Source organism: Musca vetustissima, unplaced genomic scaffold (assembly GCF_032173495.1).
Source record: "Musca vetustissima isolate MV318-11 ecotype Yass unplaced genomic scaffold, APGP_CSIRO_Mvet_v1 utg2170, whole genome shotgun sequence".
NCBI lineage: Eukaryota > Metazoa > Arthropoda > Insecta > Diptera > Muscidae > Musca > Musca vetustissima.
Window position 1 is genome coordinate 134145 of NW_026879717.1, and position 15605 is coordinate 149749.

The 15605-nt window shown below is 33.4% G+C and overlaps 1 protein-coding gene across 1 annotated transcript; it reads right to left on the reverse strand.

The window, feature by feature from the left end:
* Positions 1–1553: 1553 nt before the first annotated feature.
* LOC133324815 (uncharacterized) lies at positions 1554–8426 on the reverse strand. Its single transcript, XM_061533652.1, has 5 exons — positions 7520–8426; positions 3005–3118; positions 2502–2684; positions 1955–2417; positions 1554–1764 (listed from the first exon to the last, which is right to left on the reverse strand). Exons 1-5 carry the CDS (start codon positions 8424–8426, stop codon positions 1554–1556), a joined length of 1878 nt encoding a protein of 625 aa, XP_061389636.1.
* Positions 8427–15605: the final 7179 nt, after the last annotated feature.

Consider the following 15605-nt stretch of genomic DNA (forward strand, 5'->3'; position numbering starts at 1 on the left):
TTGAGTTCTTCATTAACTTATAAATCCAAAATTCGTGCAAATCGAAGGATATAAATAAAATCCGACGAAAATATATATGAAAGCTATATCTAAATCTGAACCGATTTTCACGAAATTTAAAACACATCTTTCTAGACTTAATTCAGAACGTTAATTCAAATTTCCTGCAAATCCAAGGATATATATATATATATATATATATATAATACTATGCCAAATTTCGTGCAAATCGATGGACATATAGGGACTTTGGTGCACCATTTACGTAAAATCGGACAAATATATATATGGGAGCTATATCTAAATCTGAACCGATTTTTCCCAATTTCAATAGGGTTCGTCCTTGGACCAAATAAGTGAACTGTGCCAAATTTCATCCAAATCGGATCACAAATGCGACCTGTACTCTGTTAACAAAAATATATGGACGGACAGACGGACATGCATAAATCGACTTAAAAAGGGATTCTATGCATATTCTCAAAAGGAACCATGTGCCTATCTCGTTTCCCTTTGCCTGTTACAAACATATGTACAAAGACATAATACCCTGTAGCACAGTGAAGGGTATATCTCAGTGAAGGGTATAAAAACAGAAAATATTTTTTTACTGCGAAATGTCAACCTTCCAACGAGCATACATCTGAAATTGTTTGATCGAAACGTTACGAAAATTCTATCAGTACAGCCATTTTCCGAAAAAATAATGGATTTTTCCCCCAAACTAATACAATAATTATTTTAAGTTCCATTTGTCTTTTCAAATTAAAGAATATTCCAAAAATTAAAATATTGTGAAATGGTTCCACCCATCCTCATATTAATTAAATCTGCACAACGTAGCTCCATGTTTGTCATTCGTAAAATACAATGCAATCGAGAATAAATATTATTTTGTAATGAAAAAAATCAATATTTCTGCGACGCAAATATTCAGATAATTGCAAAAACAATTATAGATGTATGTATAATTACTACCGTCAATTATTATGAATTATTTTCGCATCATATTCGTCATTTCACAATTTCAAACATTTTTTTTATTGGTTTGGTTTTATTCGAACCATTAAATAATTTTCTCAGAAAAATATTATATAAATGTTGATATTGACTGTACATAACTGTGTTGTGTACAAGTCAGGTGAGTGTGTAAAAATAAATTTAAATGCTTTGCAAAGTAGCGATATTTTTTAATATATTTCTAATTTAATTTTCAGACTATTTTTATTATTCAATAAAATGTTTTTAAATGTGTGTACATGCATATCTACACTAGTCAATGTCGTTAATTTACTACTATCTACAATAATTTAATAAATAATAAAATAAATAAAGGGACAATTCATAAAATAAATAAATAATTACATAAATAAATTAATACACAAAAAATAAATAATTACACAAATAAATAAATAAAATCTAAACATATCTATGGCTGATACTTTTTCTACTTAAATTAAATTACGAAATATTTTCATACATTTACAGATTTCCACAAAATTCCATCTCTTGGCTCTTACTTTGTCTTACGTTTCAATGATACGCGTGGAATTTTACGTCATTTTTCTTGCCTGTACTAATTTATTAATGTCATGATATGTGGAAACCATTGCTGGATTTTCGAAGTCTTTAAATTCTGTACATTTTTCGAATGCCTGATCACAATCAACGCCATCCTGGCCGTCTTTAGCGGCACGCATATACTTGAAGAAACGTAAAATGTCGGGATTGTCAGAGGTTGGTTTACGCAATTCGTTTAATTCACTGTAAAGAAAGACAACAATTTAAATTTGTTTAAAAAAAATCGAATGAAATTAAATTTAAAATGCATCAAATATTATCAATTATTCACCACATGTGGTAATTAAACATGATCAAAACTTGAGGCATACTTTTAGGCATAATACTCAATAGCCAATTAATAAATACAATTGTACGTTGTTATCACACTTACCGACTTAATTGTGCCGACACCAGATTACTATACGGTGCATACTTTGCGGGATTTGCATACATCAAACAAATCGCCTTCTCCCGGCATTCTTCATTATCGGAATTCAATTTCAACTGAGCAAATACCGAATCCAATCTCGATAACAATGGGCTATAGAATGGATCATAGTTGGAGAGAAGCAATGATGAGGCAGGGACTTTTTGGAATTGTTGGAATGTATTCATATTTGCCGGAGCTGCTGGTTTTTTGGCCATCGGTGCTGACAGAGCCGAGGAACCACCAGATATTGAATTGGAATTTTTAAATGATGCCGATGTTATTGTCTGCAGTGCTCCCATATAGGAGTTTTGCATTAACTGATGCTGTCTTTCGTTCATGCCCAGGCGCGTAAAACTCAACGGTCCCAGTTGTGGCGAAGAATCGACACTGTTGTAGGCATATTGATTGCTGTATTGGGAAGCTTCTGTATAGGGGGGAAGAGAAATTAATTATATTAAAATTAAGAAATTTCATTAAAAAATCGTTCATGATTTTTCTGTAAACAAACCCGGTTGATTGTAGGCATAGGGTTTATGATCTTTCAGAGTATTATCAGTTGGTTGGAAGGGATCATTTAATACATCATCGGCCGCAAGGAACTTGTCACCATCACCAAAATTATCACGGAAATCCAATTCCTGTGGCGGATCCATGGGTCTTATGAACAAAGGTGCTGAACCTGAACTAATACCTAAACGATAAGAATTCCAATGTTAATTAATGAAATAGCAATAATATCATATTTAATTATATAGCCTACTCTATATAATTATATTTGTATTGCAAATTGTCATATTTATTAAAATTAATATATACAAATTAAAAAAATAGTACCGATAATTTACATAATTATGCATTAAATTCTTACATTCTATATACATATGTATGTAATCACAATGTTTCATTTTGAATGAAAATAAAAAAATAAAATAATTGATTTGATTTCAGCATAATCACTCGATGACAATTGTGCATTAATTGTATTATGTAAATTATGCTATGTAAACTTACCCTTGCCCAGAAGTTTTGTAAAGGAGCCAATAAGTGCCGGGATAAACATTGCAATCAGCAGGGATTTTAGAACTTGTAGACCCATGAATACAGGCCATAGGACTTTCTTTAGACCTGGAAAGCAAAGGGAGAGAAAAACATAATATTATTCGCAAAATCAAATGAAAACAAGTGAAAAAGCGTTATTTTCGGCCGGGCCAAACTTTGGATACCCTCCACCATAAATATATTGACAGATACTTGAAATGAAAATATGGGGAACATAACAAAAAGTGGACCTATACCGATATTATTATGTAAATCATAATGTACACCAAATACAAATTTCAGCTTATGGCTAATGGGGGTGTATACCCAATAAGAAGCCCATGTACCAAATTTCAGCGAATTTGGTTGAAAATCGCGCTCAAGAACCCTTAAATACCGAAAATTGGGGGGAACCCTTATATGGGGGCTACCGGAAAAAATGACCTATATTTATAATTTTTAGTATAGAGATTTGCTACCGAATAAGAACTCAAAGTACTGAATTTCAGCGAATTCGGTCGAAAATGCGATCAGACCCCCCAAAATAACGCAAAATTAGGGGTACCCTTAAAGGGGGGCTTTCCGAAAATATGGACCCATATTTATAGTTTTTAGTGTTGAGATTTGCTACCCAATAAGAACTCAATGTACCAAATTTCAGCGAATTCAATTGAAAAACGCGCTCAAAAACCTCAAAATACTGAAAATTGGGGGGTACCCTTATATGGGAGCTTTGCCTAAACGTGGACCGATAAAGCCCATCTTCGAACTTGACCTGCCTGCAGACAAAAGACGACTCTATGCAACATTTTGGCGATCTATCTAAATTCGTTTAGACGCTAGAGTGATTACAACAGGCAGACGGACAGACGGAAATGACTATATCGTCATAGAATTTTACGCTGATCAAGAATATATATTCTTTATGGGGTCGGAAATGATTATTTCAAAGAGTTACAGACGGAAAAACAAAATTAATATACCCTCCATACTATGGTGGAGGGTATTATAAGAATGCTATGCTACACAAAAATATGAATTTTTTGTACTCTGTTCGCAACATCTTAAAATATTCGACAGAACACTTTAAAGTGTATTACTGAGCAGAGTTAATTTAAAAATTCCTATATTAGTCGTTTGGAATTTTGAAATACTTAAAATAGAGGTTTTGAATTATGCACATACGTTGCTTCTAGTCGAAGTTTGTATACACGATATTTAAAACCGGTTTCAACCCATTTAGGTATATTTATTTACAAAGGTCCATGTTCAGGCATTGCTCCCATATAAAGTTCTCGCTTATATTTAGGCTGTAGTTAGGTATTACAGGTTTTCAGACGATACAAAACGTCATCGCAAAAAAAATGTGAATATAGGCCAAGCAGCTATATAATGGTAACTACCGTACATGTAAAAGAAGATGTTAAGTTCGGCCCGGCCGAACTTTTTATACTCTCCACCATGAGGATGACATTCTAAATATCTAAAATTAAGGGTAGCTCCTAGGAAAAAAACTCATGTTATTATTCCAATTCGGTGGAAAAACGTGTCCAAAATCCCCAAAGTGCCGTCATATGGAGTCTACACCAAAACGTGGACCGATATACGCCATTTACAATAGCAAACATCCTAGGAGTACTAACCGGGTATATTTGGTTCTACGGATCCGGTTATTAAAAAATGGGTATCATTTTAAAGCTTATAAAAATACCTTTCCATTGAGTTATCTCAAACTGGGCCCATTTTTTTTTTTTTTTTTTTTTTTTTGAAAAACTCCCTAAAATCCTTTCTCAGATTATAGACTACAATTTGCCCTTTCAAAAATGGTGCGGTATGTGGCTATATCTGTTGTGGATCAAAAGATATGGGTGTTAGAACCCTATAAAAACAAGGAAATTCTGTCGCGTAGCCGGTGTTGGTGTCTGTACATAGGACAAAGTCTTAAATGCACAGCCGAAGGCCGCCCACCCAAAAACTTTTCTATTGTCGCGTATTGGTATTTCACTGGGTACCCTTCACCGCACTATGGTACAGGGTATTATGTCGTTGTGCATATGTTTGCAACAGACAGAAGGAAATGAGATATATCCACGGTTATTTTTGAAAATATGCATAGTTTCGTCCGATTTTATCTTAATGGTGCACCGAATTTTCAATATTTGCCCGATTCTATAGAATTAAAAATGGTATGTAGGGGAGACTGGGGCACCTTCGGCATCGGGGCACCTTCGGCAATCGGGTTTTCGATATGAAGCTCTCACCGTACATCACTAGTTTCGATACATAGGTATCGTATATCGAAATAAAAACTGACACAAAGTTTGAAATTTCTACCTAATAAACTTATTTAGATATATGCGTTTTTGTATTTTTATAGATGTTTCTGTAATATTTCAATTCCATTTCGTAAGTATTTCGTGTATAAAACTTGTTAAATATTTAAGACAATATTATTAAAAAGTGGTTAACTACGATGTGTATTATTATAGAAATATTTAAAAATATAATGTTTTTACAAAACTGATCAAAAAAATGAAAAAAAACTATAAAAAGTACATTCGGGGTACATTCGGCATTTTAAAGTGGGCACATTCGGCCATATACAGATTGTGCAATATTATTTCCTTAAAATATTTTTGAGTTTGTCTTTAAAACTAATCCTTTAATGTGGCTCGAAATTGCATATATAATATCAAACGTACTTGTATTGACGAAAATGCCATGGAAACCCCCTATTTCTGATGGTGTGTGCGACCTTGAGATGTAAACGTCCGCCGCTACAAAATAAGGTCCTATAATTCAAACATTGTGTGACGTATTAAACCCGAATAGAGCCTTTAGAGGATCAGAATTTAAACCAGACTGATAGCGATGACAATTACCCGGCAATGACTATGGTGCCGAATGTGCCCCATCAAATGCCGATAAAGCTACCCCGGGTTGGGGCACATTCGGCGAATTTGACTTTTTTTACAAAAATGTAAAATTTTTTAACTAATACTAGTTTTTTATATCTTTTTGGTACTATTTTTTAAAATTAAGTGTCCGAAGACAATAATCAGCCATAAAGTTGTTATATATGTTGAATAAAGTACTGAGATATAGAGCGTTACAAAAAAAAGTGCCAAAGCTATAATACCCTGACAACATAGTTGTCTCCCCTATATGTTTTTTTTTATTGGTTCAAATATTTATGTGGATCACATTTTTTTTTCGTTTGTAATTCTACAAATTGATTTATTTAAGCCATTATGTACACCAAATACAAATTTCAGCAAATGCAAAAATGGAAATTCACCTAAAATCTGAAAACCCCAAAACGTGGATAACGCATGGTAAAATCCTCAAACTACTACAATTTAGATTGCAAAGTTATATTAGGCTACGCCTAAGGGGGACCAATATTGATTACATAGTGTAGGAATTAGCGAATATATTCCCTATATATGTTAATTTCGAACCCAATATTTTAGTTTTGTATCTCAATTCTTTAATTCAGGAAGGAGAGATGCCTAAATATTGGTCGATATATTTCATTATCGTTAGGTTCGTGTTTTTATCACGATATCCTTGGCAAAATGATTACAACAGATTGCTAAAATGTCTAAAAATTCCATACTTTTTAGGGTAAAAAGTGATTATTTCGTGTAACGATTATCCTCCATACTATGGTAGAATACGCTTATATATGGACAACCCCAACACACGGAACAAATCAAGTAACTATTTTAATATAAAAAGGGGGTTACATGGGCACTGCCCCTAAAAGGGGGCGAATATTAATAATTTTTGGTATGGAGATTTGTTACCAAATACAAATACCAAATTACATCGAATTCGGTTGAAAAACGCACTCAAGAACCCAAAGATTTGCTACCCAATAAGAACTCAAAGTACTAAATTACAGCCAATACGAGCGAAAATTGCCGTCAAAGCCCCCCAAAAACTGAAAAATGTGGGGTACCGCTATATGAGGGCTACCAGAAAAAGTGGACCTATATTTATAATTTTTAGTGGAGAAATTCGGTACCCAATAAGAATCCAATATATCAAATTTCAGCGAATTCACATTTAGATGAAATTCAAATTCAAAATTATTATAATTTTTAAATTGCTAAGTATATATACCGAAATATAGTCGTTCCCGTCACGCTTATGGGTTCTTATTTTTGGGTTTTTTATAAAATATTTTTATAGTAAATATAACTACAATATTTGAGAGTTCTACTCCTAACTAATCTTCAACTAAGGAACCTCCCTGTGTGGAGTAAAGAGAACTGTTTTATATTATACACTGATCCGTATATTAAATCCTAACTTCCGTCGATTCGTCTTCCACATATACTACAACAAATGTTCCATTAAATTAATCAATATATCACGTTAGTTAAATCAAGGCAAATGCTGTCAAATGTCCGCGCTATTTATTGTGGCTTTTAAAATCTTATAAATTTCCCAAATAAAGGAAATTAAATATGTTCTACTTACCTGTTAGGAAAAGTAAACGTCCAGTGGCCAATGTTCTTGGTATATCCAAGCTAACTTTAGCACCAATGGGTTTGTCAGTTTGTCGAACATTTCGTGTCTTTTCTTTGAGTGAATTTTCCGTAGTAGTGTCCGTGTGATTCTTTTGCAATTCAACAACCAATCCGGGCACTGGCTGGTATTCACCCTTTTCAAAGAAATTCTGGACATATTCAACTAATAAATCTTCCAAACTCTTTAGATCGGACGTCAAGTCATTATTTTGTTCGATGGCATTTATTTTGTTGTCGATATTTTGTTTACGGACATCACGAACAGCTTTTTGTGTACCATTGACGGTGGGTACCATTGTGGTTTCAATTCTTGAATGTTCGACACGTTTATTTCCATTAGTCATTTTTGCATTTGGTGTGGCCTGAGGCAGTAGCACTTTTGGAGCACTTGCCATTCGATCGTGGTGGGAGGTATGTTGCATTGCCACGGCAGCACGTAAATCACTTTCTATCGGTTCGAATACACGAAACTGCCCAGAAGGTGTAAAAACACTACGTGATATAACCTCTGGATCTTTGGGTACAAATGGACGAAACATATCGTCATCACTGTCACCGGACATTTCGGTAAATTTTCCATTTGTCGATAGGAGTTGACTATATCGGGGAGTTGTTGTACTTGCTGCTGCCTTCATTGTTCCCTGTGATGTATGCACTCGACTCACTAGAATAATCAAAATAAGGACAGTACTTATCGTCCGTGCTGACTGGGTAAACCATCCCATCCATGTTCTTTGATGATTTGTTCGATGTTGTGTCTTAAGGATAGTATCGTTGTCTTCATGTTTCTCTTCCATCCGGCTATTTACAATGTTGGTAGTTCTTTTGTGTACCTTATTTGTATGCATATCTGCCATTATGTCAACGGAAAATGTATCTCGTATCTGCTCGATGGTTATTATGTCAATATCTGCACTGTGGACTCTTTTAGGTTTCATGTTAATATTGTTGTTTTTATTTTAAGGATTTAAGCTAAATCCTTTGAGCTCATAATACACTATTAAGTTCGTAAGTGTGTTTACAAACGATGTTGCTATTATTTTTAATATGGCGGCGATGGTCTTTAAAGTTTCAAGGCAAGTCTCCGTCTATTCAGTATTGTATGTGCATTCATAACCGTACAGTACAGCTTTATCTGAAAATGAAGTAAAAACGAAAAAAGAGGATTAACATAAAACTATAACATAAAAGGTTGACAAAAGTTTGCAAGTTTCAAGAAAATAGTTTTGAAAGGAAAAGTAAAAAGAATTTCAGAGAAATATGTATTTTAAAGTTTACTAAAGTTTTCAGTATTGATTGGGATGGTAGTTGAAGTTTTGGTTGTGTATCTGAAAAGATTTTTAAAATTACATTAAGTTTAAATTGGAAAAGATTTATAAAATTCCGGACAAAATAGATTCAAGATACCAACAAATTTTGCGGGAACCACTTTTGGTCACATCGAAGAAGTTCTATTTTAATATACGCACTGTAGCAGAATAATAGAACGTAAAGCAATTTTAAGAAATGATTTATGCAATGTGCAACATTTTGAAGGTAACTTCATAATGCCTCTCTCATAGAAGTCCTGCTCTCAGTTTGCAAAAAAGAAAAAAAACCCTAGAAATCAATTTTCACGATCCTCCCTAGATATAATTTTTTTTATCATTAAAGAAATTTTGCAATGCAAGAAAAGATGATAATCGCTTGGTGCCAAGTCCGGACTGTATGGCAGATTCATTACAACTTCCCAATCAAGCTCCCGAAGTTTCGGGCAAGTCACTGTATATGTGTGTGGCCTAGTGTTTTCCTGGTGGGACTCGACACCTCTCTTGTTGGCCAATTCTGGCCGTTTTTGGTCAGTTGCTATCTTCAAACGGTCCAATTGTTGACAGTAGAGATCAGAATTTAACCTTTGGCCATATGGAAGCAACTCATAATAACTAAATCCCTAAATAATCCCCTTCCAGAGTCACCGAATTCATAGGAGAAACTTCCTGGTCGTTAGTCCTGGTTTGGGCATCATTTGAGGTGCTTCACCGTTCTTTGGTCACGATCGTTTCCCCACAGGGTTATCGTATGTGATCCATTTCTCATCTGCAGTCACCAGATGAAAATTCGATCCATCTATTTTTTCCGTTAATTGATGCTGCACCCAAACACCGAGCTTCTTTTTGAATCCAGCTTTGTGTAAATGATTTAAAGCAGTTTTGTGGTCGATTTTTAGCTCCTGGGCGATGTTACCACTTCTAACATGCCGGACAACTTCGACAATTTCTCCGATTTTATCAACATTTTCGACGACCGACCTAATAGATTTCTTTTCCCCCAACCTAATATATACCTTGTGAAGTCTCCGGTAAATAATTGGAGGTGTTGTACACATAATTAAAATAATAATATCCAGTCCACTTTATTATATAACTACTGAAAACGAATCCACATTATGAGAGTATACCAAAATTGGAATATGTATACCATTTGAAGTGCAGTCATGGTACATGAAAAAAACATTAAATTATATGGACCGTACAATCGATTTGAAGATTTTTTATTTATTATTTTCACTATGTTACCGAACAAATCATCCTTATATATGGTCCTTAGCTAAAAACGGAGCAACCTTTTGGAAAATTTCAACAGCTGGGCGTGACCGTCAAACGTATATCTACGACCAATATTGTATATGGCCGAATGTGCCCCACATTAAAATGCCGAATGTACCCCGAAGGCACATTTTATAGATTTTGTAATTTTTTTCTATCAATCTTCTTAAAACATTATATTTTTAATTATTTTTATAAGAATGTTAAAAATTTACAAATTTTGTACACGAAATACTTACGAAATGGAAATATTACAAAAAAATCTGTAAAATTACAACCAGTAAGATAAGTAGTAAAGTCGGGCCGACTATATGATATCCTTCACCACTTTGGGTTATGTATATGTCTCCTAACAGACTCCGTCTTTTCGAAAGAACATTGACATGAAATTGAACGAACTTGAATATGTGATCTGTATATCTTTCTGGAACCTATGCTAAATTTCATTTCATTCGGGCAAGTTTAGAGTTGTTTGCGTATAATGGGACAAATTTATGGAAATCAATTTAAAGCAAACTTGACACGCGCTATTCGGTAGGCCGCACTCTTCCAAATTTAATCTCAATCAGACACCCGTTTAATATATATATATATATATATATATGCAGACGAAAATATATATGGGAGCTATATCTAAATCTAAACCGATTTTCACGAAACTTTGCACACATTATTCTAGGCTCAATTCATTGTACCGTGCAAAATTTCATGCAAATCGAAATATACATAGGGACATTGGTACACCATCTACATTAAATTGGACGAACATATATATGGGAGCTCTATCTAAATCTGAACCGATCTAAATCTGGACTGATTTCCAGGAAACTTAACACACATCATTATAAGCCTAATTCATTACGCTATGCCAAATTTCGTGCAAATCGAAAGATATATAGGGGCCATTGGTACACCATTTACATTAAATCGGACGAAAATATATATGGGAGCTATATCTAAATCTGAACCGATTTTTCCAATTTCGTCCTTGGGCCAAATAGAGTAACTGTGCCAAATTTAATCCAATTCGGACCATAAATGCGACCTGTACTTTGTTTACAATTTAACATGGACAGACAGACAGATGGACGGACATGCATAAATCGAGTGATTCTATGCATATTCTCAAAAATAACCATGGGTCTATCTCGTTTCCTTTTGCCTATTACAAACATATGCACAAAGACATAATACCCTGTACCACAGTATGGTGAAGGATATAAAAAACCGTGCATCTAAATAAGTTTATTAGCTAGAGATTTCAAACTTTGTGACAGTTATTTATTTTGATATTCGATACCTATGTATCGAAGCTAGTGATGTACGGTGAGAGCTTCATATCGAAAACGCGGTTGCCGAATGTGTCCCGATGCCGAAGGTGCCCCAGTCTCCCCTACTTGTCTAACTGCATTTTCAATTCAATTTCTTCACATTTCATGCATTTTATTTCAAGGAAAAATATTTAAAATGATTTAATAAATAAATATTCTCAAATTGAGGGCAAACTAAAAGAAAATCCATTAAATCCATTTTTAAAACTTTATGAAAATAACTATTAAATCTAATGGATTTGTCATTTACTGCAATCATTTCGAAGGCATTAAATTGGATTGTTATAGGATATACTTTAATGGATTCGACGAGTAATACGAACAAGATTTTTTTATTTGCTCTTCATTTCCTTTTTTCGTTTTGTTTGTTTGTGTTCTACCAATTTATTTGTTTATAGTGCCATTCAGAATAACTGCTATGGCGTTGTTGTCGTGTTGTTCCTTTCCCTTTCGTCTATGTTTTGTTTTAAGTGACAGACAAATAAATGATGTCATACATTTAGTCATTAGCACATCATTATGCCAGCCAATATCCAATTTTCTGTCATTATAGACATACTACATAATAAGTGTCCTTGCCTATATAATTTTATATAATAACTATCAATGCATATAATTATATGGTGATTAAATTATATGGCTCAAAAAACAATTAGAGGCGAAAACAATTTCTTTAGCTTGAGTGTTTCTTATGTAATTGTTTTGCGTTGAAAAAGAGAAAGAAACGAAACAATAACAATGATTCGTTTTGAGGTTCCCTGATGGGATGGGGGCATGGATTATTCATAATCAATAAAAAAAATTATTACATCCACTTAACTATAAATGTGTAGGAAACATAAACATAGAATCATTTCATAGTGCAATCGATTGTTATTTGTACGTTTATATGTAGCACGCAGATGAATAAAATATATACTTTTGAGGATATGCCTAAATCCCTCGGTAATATTACCGATATTTCTGAATATTTAAGCTCTAATATGTTTCGATAAAAATGATGTCGCACACTATTTATCTGGCGTATAACCGGGCTTCACTGATTCTCACCAAGATACGTTTCTTTTACTATTCTAATGAAGTATTTATTTATTCTTGAATATCGATAATATCCTCTTCAAAGTAATCATCTACAGATAACAATATGTTCGAAGATGATCTTCCTTTTCGGTATTTTGATGATTTCAGCAACATCGGATATAATTCATTGAGTAATTGCTGAGAATCGATTAACTCCACATTTTGAACAATTTTAAATTATTGTGCGAGAGACTTTATATTAGAATTGGAAAAAATTCATCCATTATTTTTATATGAAATATACTTTTGAGGATACTTTTTGAGGATATCCCTAAATCCCTCGGTAATATTACCGACATTTCTGAATATTTAAGCTCTAAAATGTGTCGATAAAAATGATGTCGCATACCATTGATCTGGCGTATAACCGGGCTTCACTGATTCTCACCAAGATACGTTTCTTTTACTATTCTAATGAAGTATTTATTTATTCTTGAATATCGATAATATCCTCTTCAAAGTAATCATCTACAGATAACAATATGTTCGAAGATGATCTTCCTTTTCGGTATTTTGATGATTTCAGCAACATCGGATATAATTCATTGAGTAATTGCTGAGAATCGATTAACTCCACATTTTGAACAATTTTAAATTATTGTGCGAGAGACTTTATATTAGAATTGGAAAAAATTCATCCATTATTTTTATATGAAATATAGGACTTTATTTAACATGCTTCGGAATATCCGATTTGGGCCAAATATGCACCGTTTTGTTGTATGATTTGTTGCCATTTTGCCAAATGCATAGCAGAACCTTCCTGGCCGTTAGTCCTGGGTTGGCCACCGATTGAGGTTCTTCACCGCTCTTTGACCACAGGGATATCGTATGTGATCCCTTTCTCATCTGCAGTCATCATCCGTTTAAAAATGGGTCTATCTCATTCTGTTTGGCCAAGGTTTCGATACATCCTATTTTTTCTGTTAATTGGTGTGGCACCTAACCATCGACCTTCATTTTGAATCCAGCTTTGTGTAATGGTTTAAGGGAACCCCCAATTCTCGATTTTAATCTTTCAAGATTTTTCAATATTTTTGGATAATCGCCGATTTTTGACCAAAAACCACGTTAAAAAATAAGGAAGATCTTCACCGATTGGCTTTATCCTAGTTCATACGATAGCTATACACTCACAGAGAAACGTGTAAAAATTCGGAATCGATTGAGTTATTAGTTTTTAAGTTATCGTTAAATTTGACCCCGAGAATGGTGGGTTCCCCTTAAAACAGTTTTATGGCCGATTTTTAGCTCCTGGACGATGTTACGACTGCTAACATCGCGCTCAACTTCCCCAATTTTATCTTCTATGGAGATGAAGGCATTCAGCTCTTCATGAAGAAGAAAACATTCAGTTTTGCTATGAGGAAGAAGACCTTCAAATCTTCATGGAGAAGAAGACCTTTAGCTCCTCTATGGAGATGAAGACCTTCACTATTCTATGGAGAAGAAACCTTCAGCTCTTTTATGGCGAAGAGGACCATCAGCTCTTCTATGGGGAAGAAGATCTTTAACTCTTGCAGAATAAGACCTTCAGCTCTTCTATGTAGCAGAATACCTTCATCCCTTCTATGGAGGAGAAGACCTTCAACCCTTCTATGGAGGAGAAGACCTTCAGCTCTTCTCTCAAGTTTTCATTGGACAAAAATACATCCAAAGATTAAAGATGTTTATTCGTAGTGGTAACTATCAAATTATTGCTCACTCAACTGCTGTCTTAAAATATTCATAAAATCGTCTAAATTAAACTACAGCAGCTGAAAATGTATTTCTTCTTTAATAAAATATTCTCATTAAATATTCGAATTAAACAATTTTATTAAATTATATTATTCTTTTGCAACTTTAATGTAAAAATTATTCCAAAAAAAAAAAAAACTTTAAATATTCTTATAACATTTAACCCATAACAGCTTAAACACTTTTCCTTTTTTCCTTCAAAAAAAAATATGAATTTTTATGTTTAACAAATTTCATTTGCCATGCTCTAGATAACAAAGTCAAGGCAGCAAAAGTTTTAATTTTAATTATTGTTACCCTAATGGAAAGATGTTTAAAGATTTAGAACGATAACTGAGTGGAAAAATTCATTACATTGTCTGTATGGCTGTCTACGCAAAATGTCTTCTTATGATGGCGATGATGTTAAATGAAGGCGCTAGACGAATACAGCAACAACAACATATAATTATTAATGGTTTACATTTATAATTATTTTCTTTTTTACTTTCGGCTACAAGAAATAAACATTAGTTTGTAATAAAAACTTTTGATTTCATATGATTGAAAGTAAACAAAAAAATAAAATGTAATACATGTATGTATGATTGTAGCATGTAACATGAATTACATTCATTAACCCATTTTCTATAATAATTACCCAATTCCAATGAGATATTAAAAGCAAACAATTTACAACGTTATGTTATAGTCTACGTCGTAATGGGTATTATATGTTTGTTCTGGATTAAATCCTTCGGGTATGGTTTACTTTGCAGAACTGAGCGTTTTCCATACACACTTTCAAGGACAAAGCAAATAGCTTGATAAGTTATAGTTAAGATTTCTAGGGTAGGAATTTGAGGCGATTGAAAGATAAATAATCGGTCAGATAGATACAAAAACATACTACAACATATTATTCTGACCTAGACAACACTAACTGTTGCCTTCTGCCATCTAACATTCCATTTGAAAGTTTAATATTTTTGCATTTACGTACGTATGTATGTGTTTGTGCTAGTTGGTTCCCCCTCTACCATAAAACAATGTTTAGTTCTACCATAAATACGACATGATACCCTTCTGAATAGAAAAGTTGTTCTATAATGAAAAAGAAATTCACATCTTATATGACGAAGGTGAACTGAAAAATACCTTCACCTCACCTCTATGCAGAGAAATGTCTTCTGCATTTCTATGAGGACCAGACCTGGGAAAAACCCTCCAACTTTGAAAAAAAATCAGGTTCTTCAACTCTTTTACGAATAAAATAATGTAATTATTATTTGTTATAATTTATATATATATATATATATGT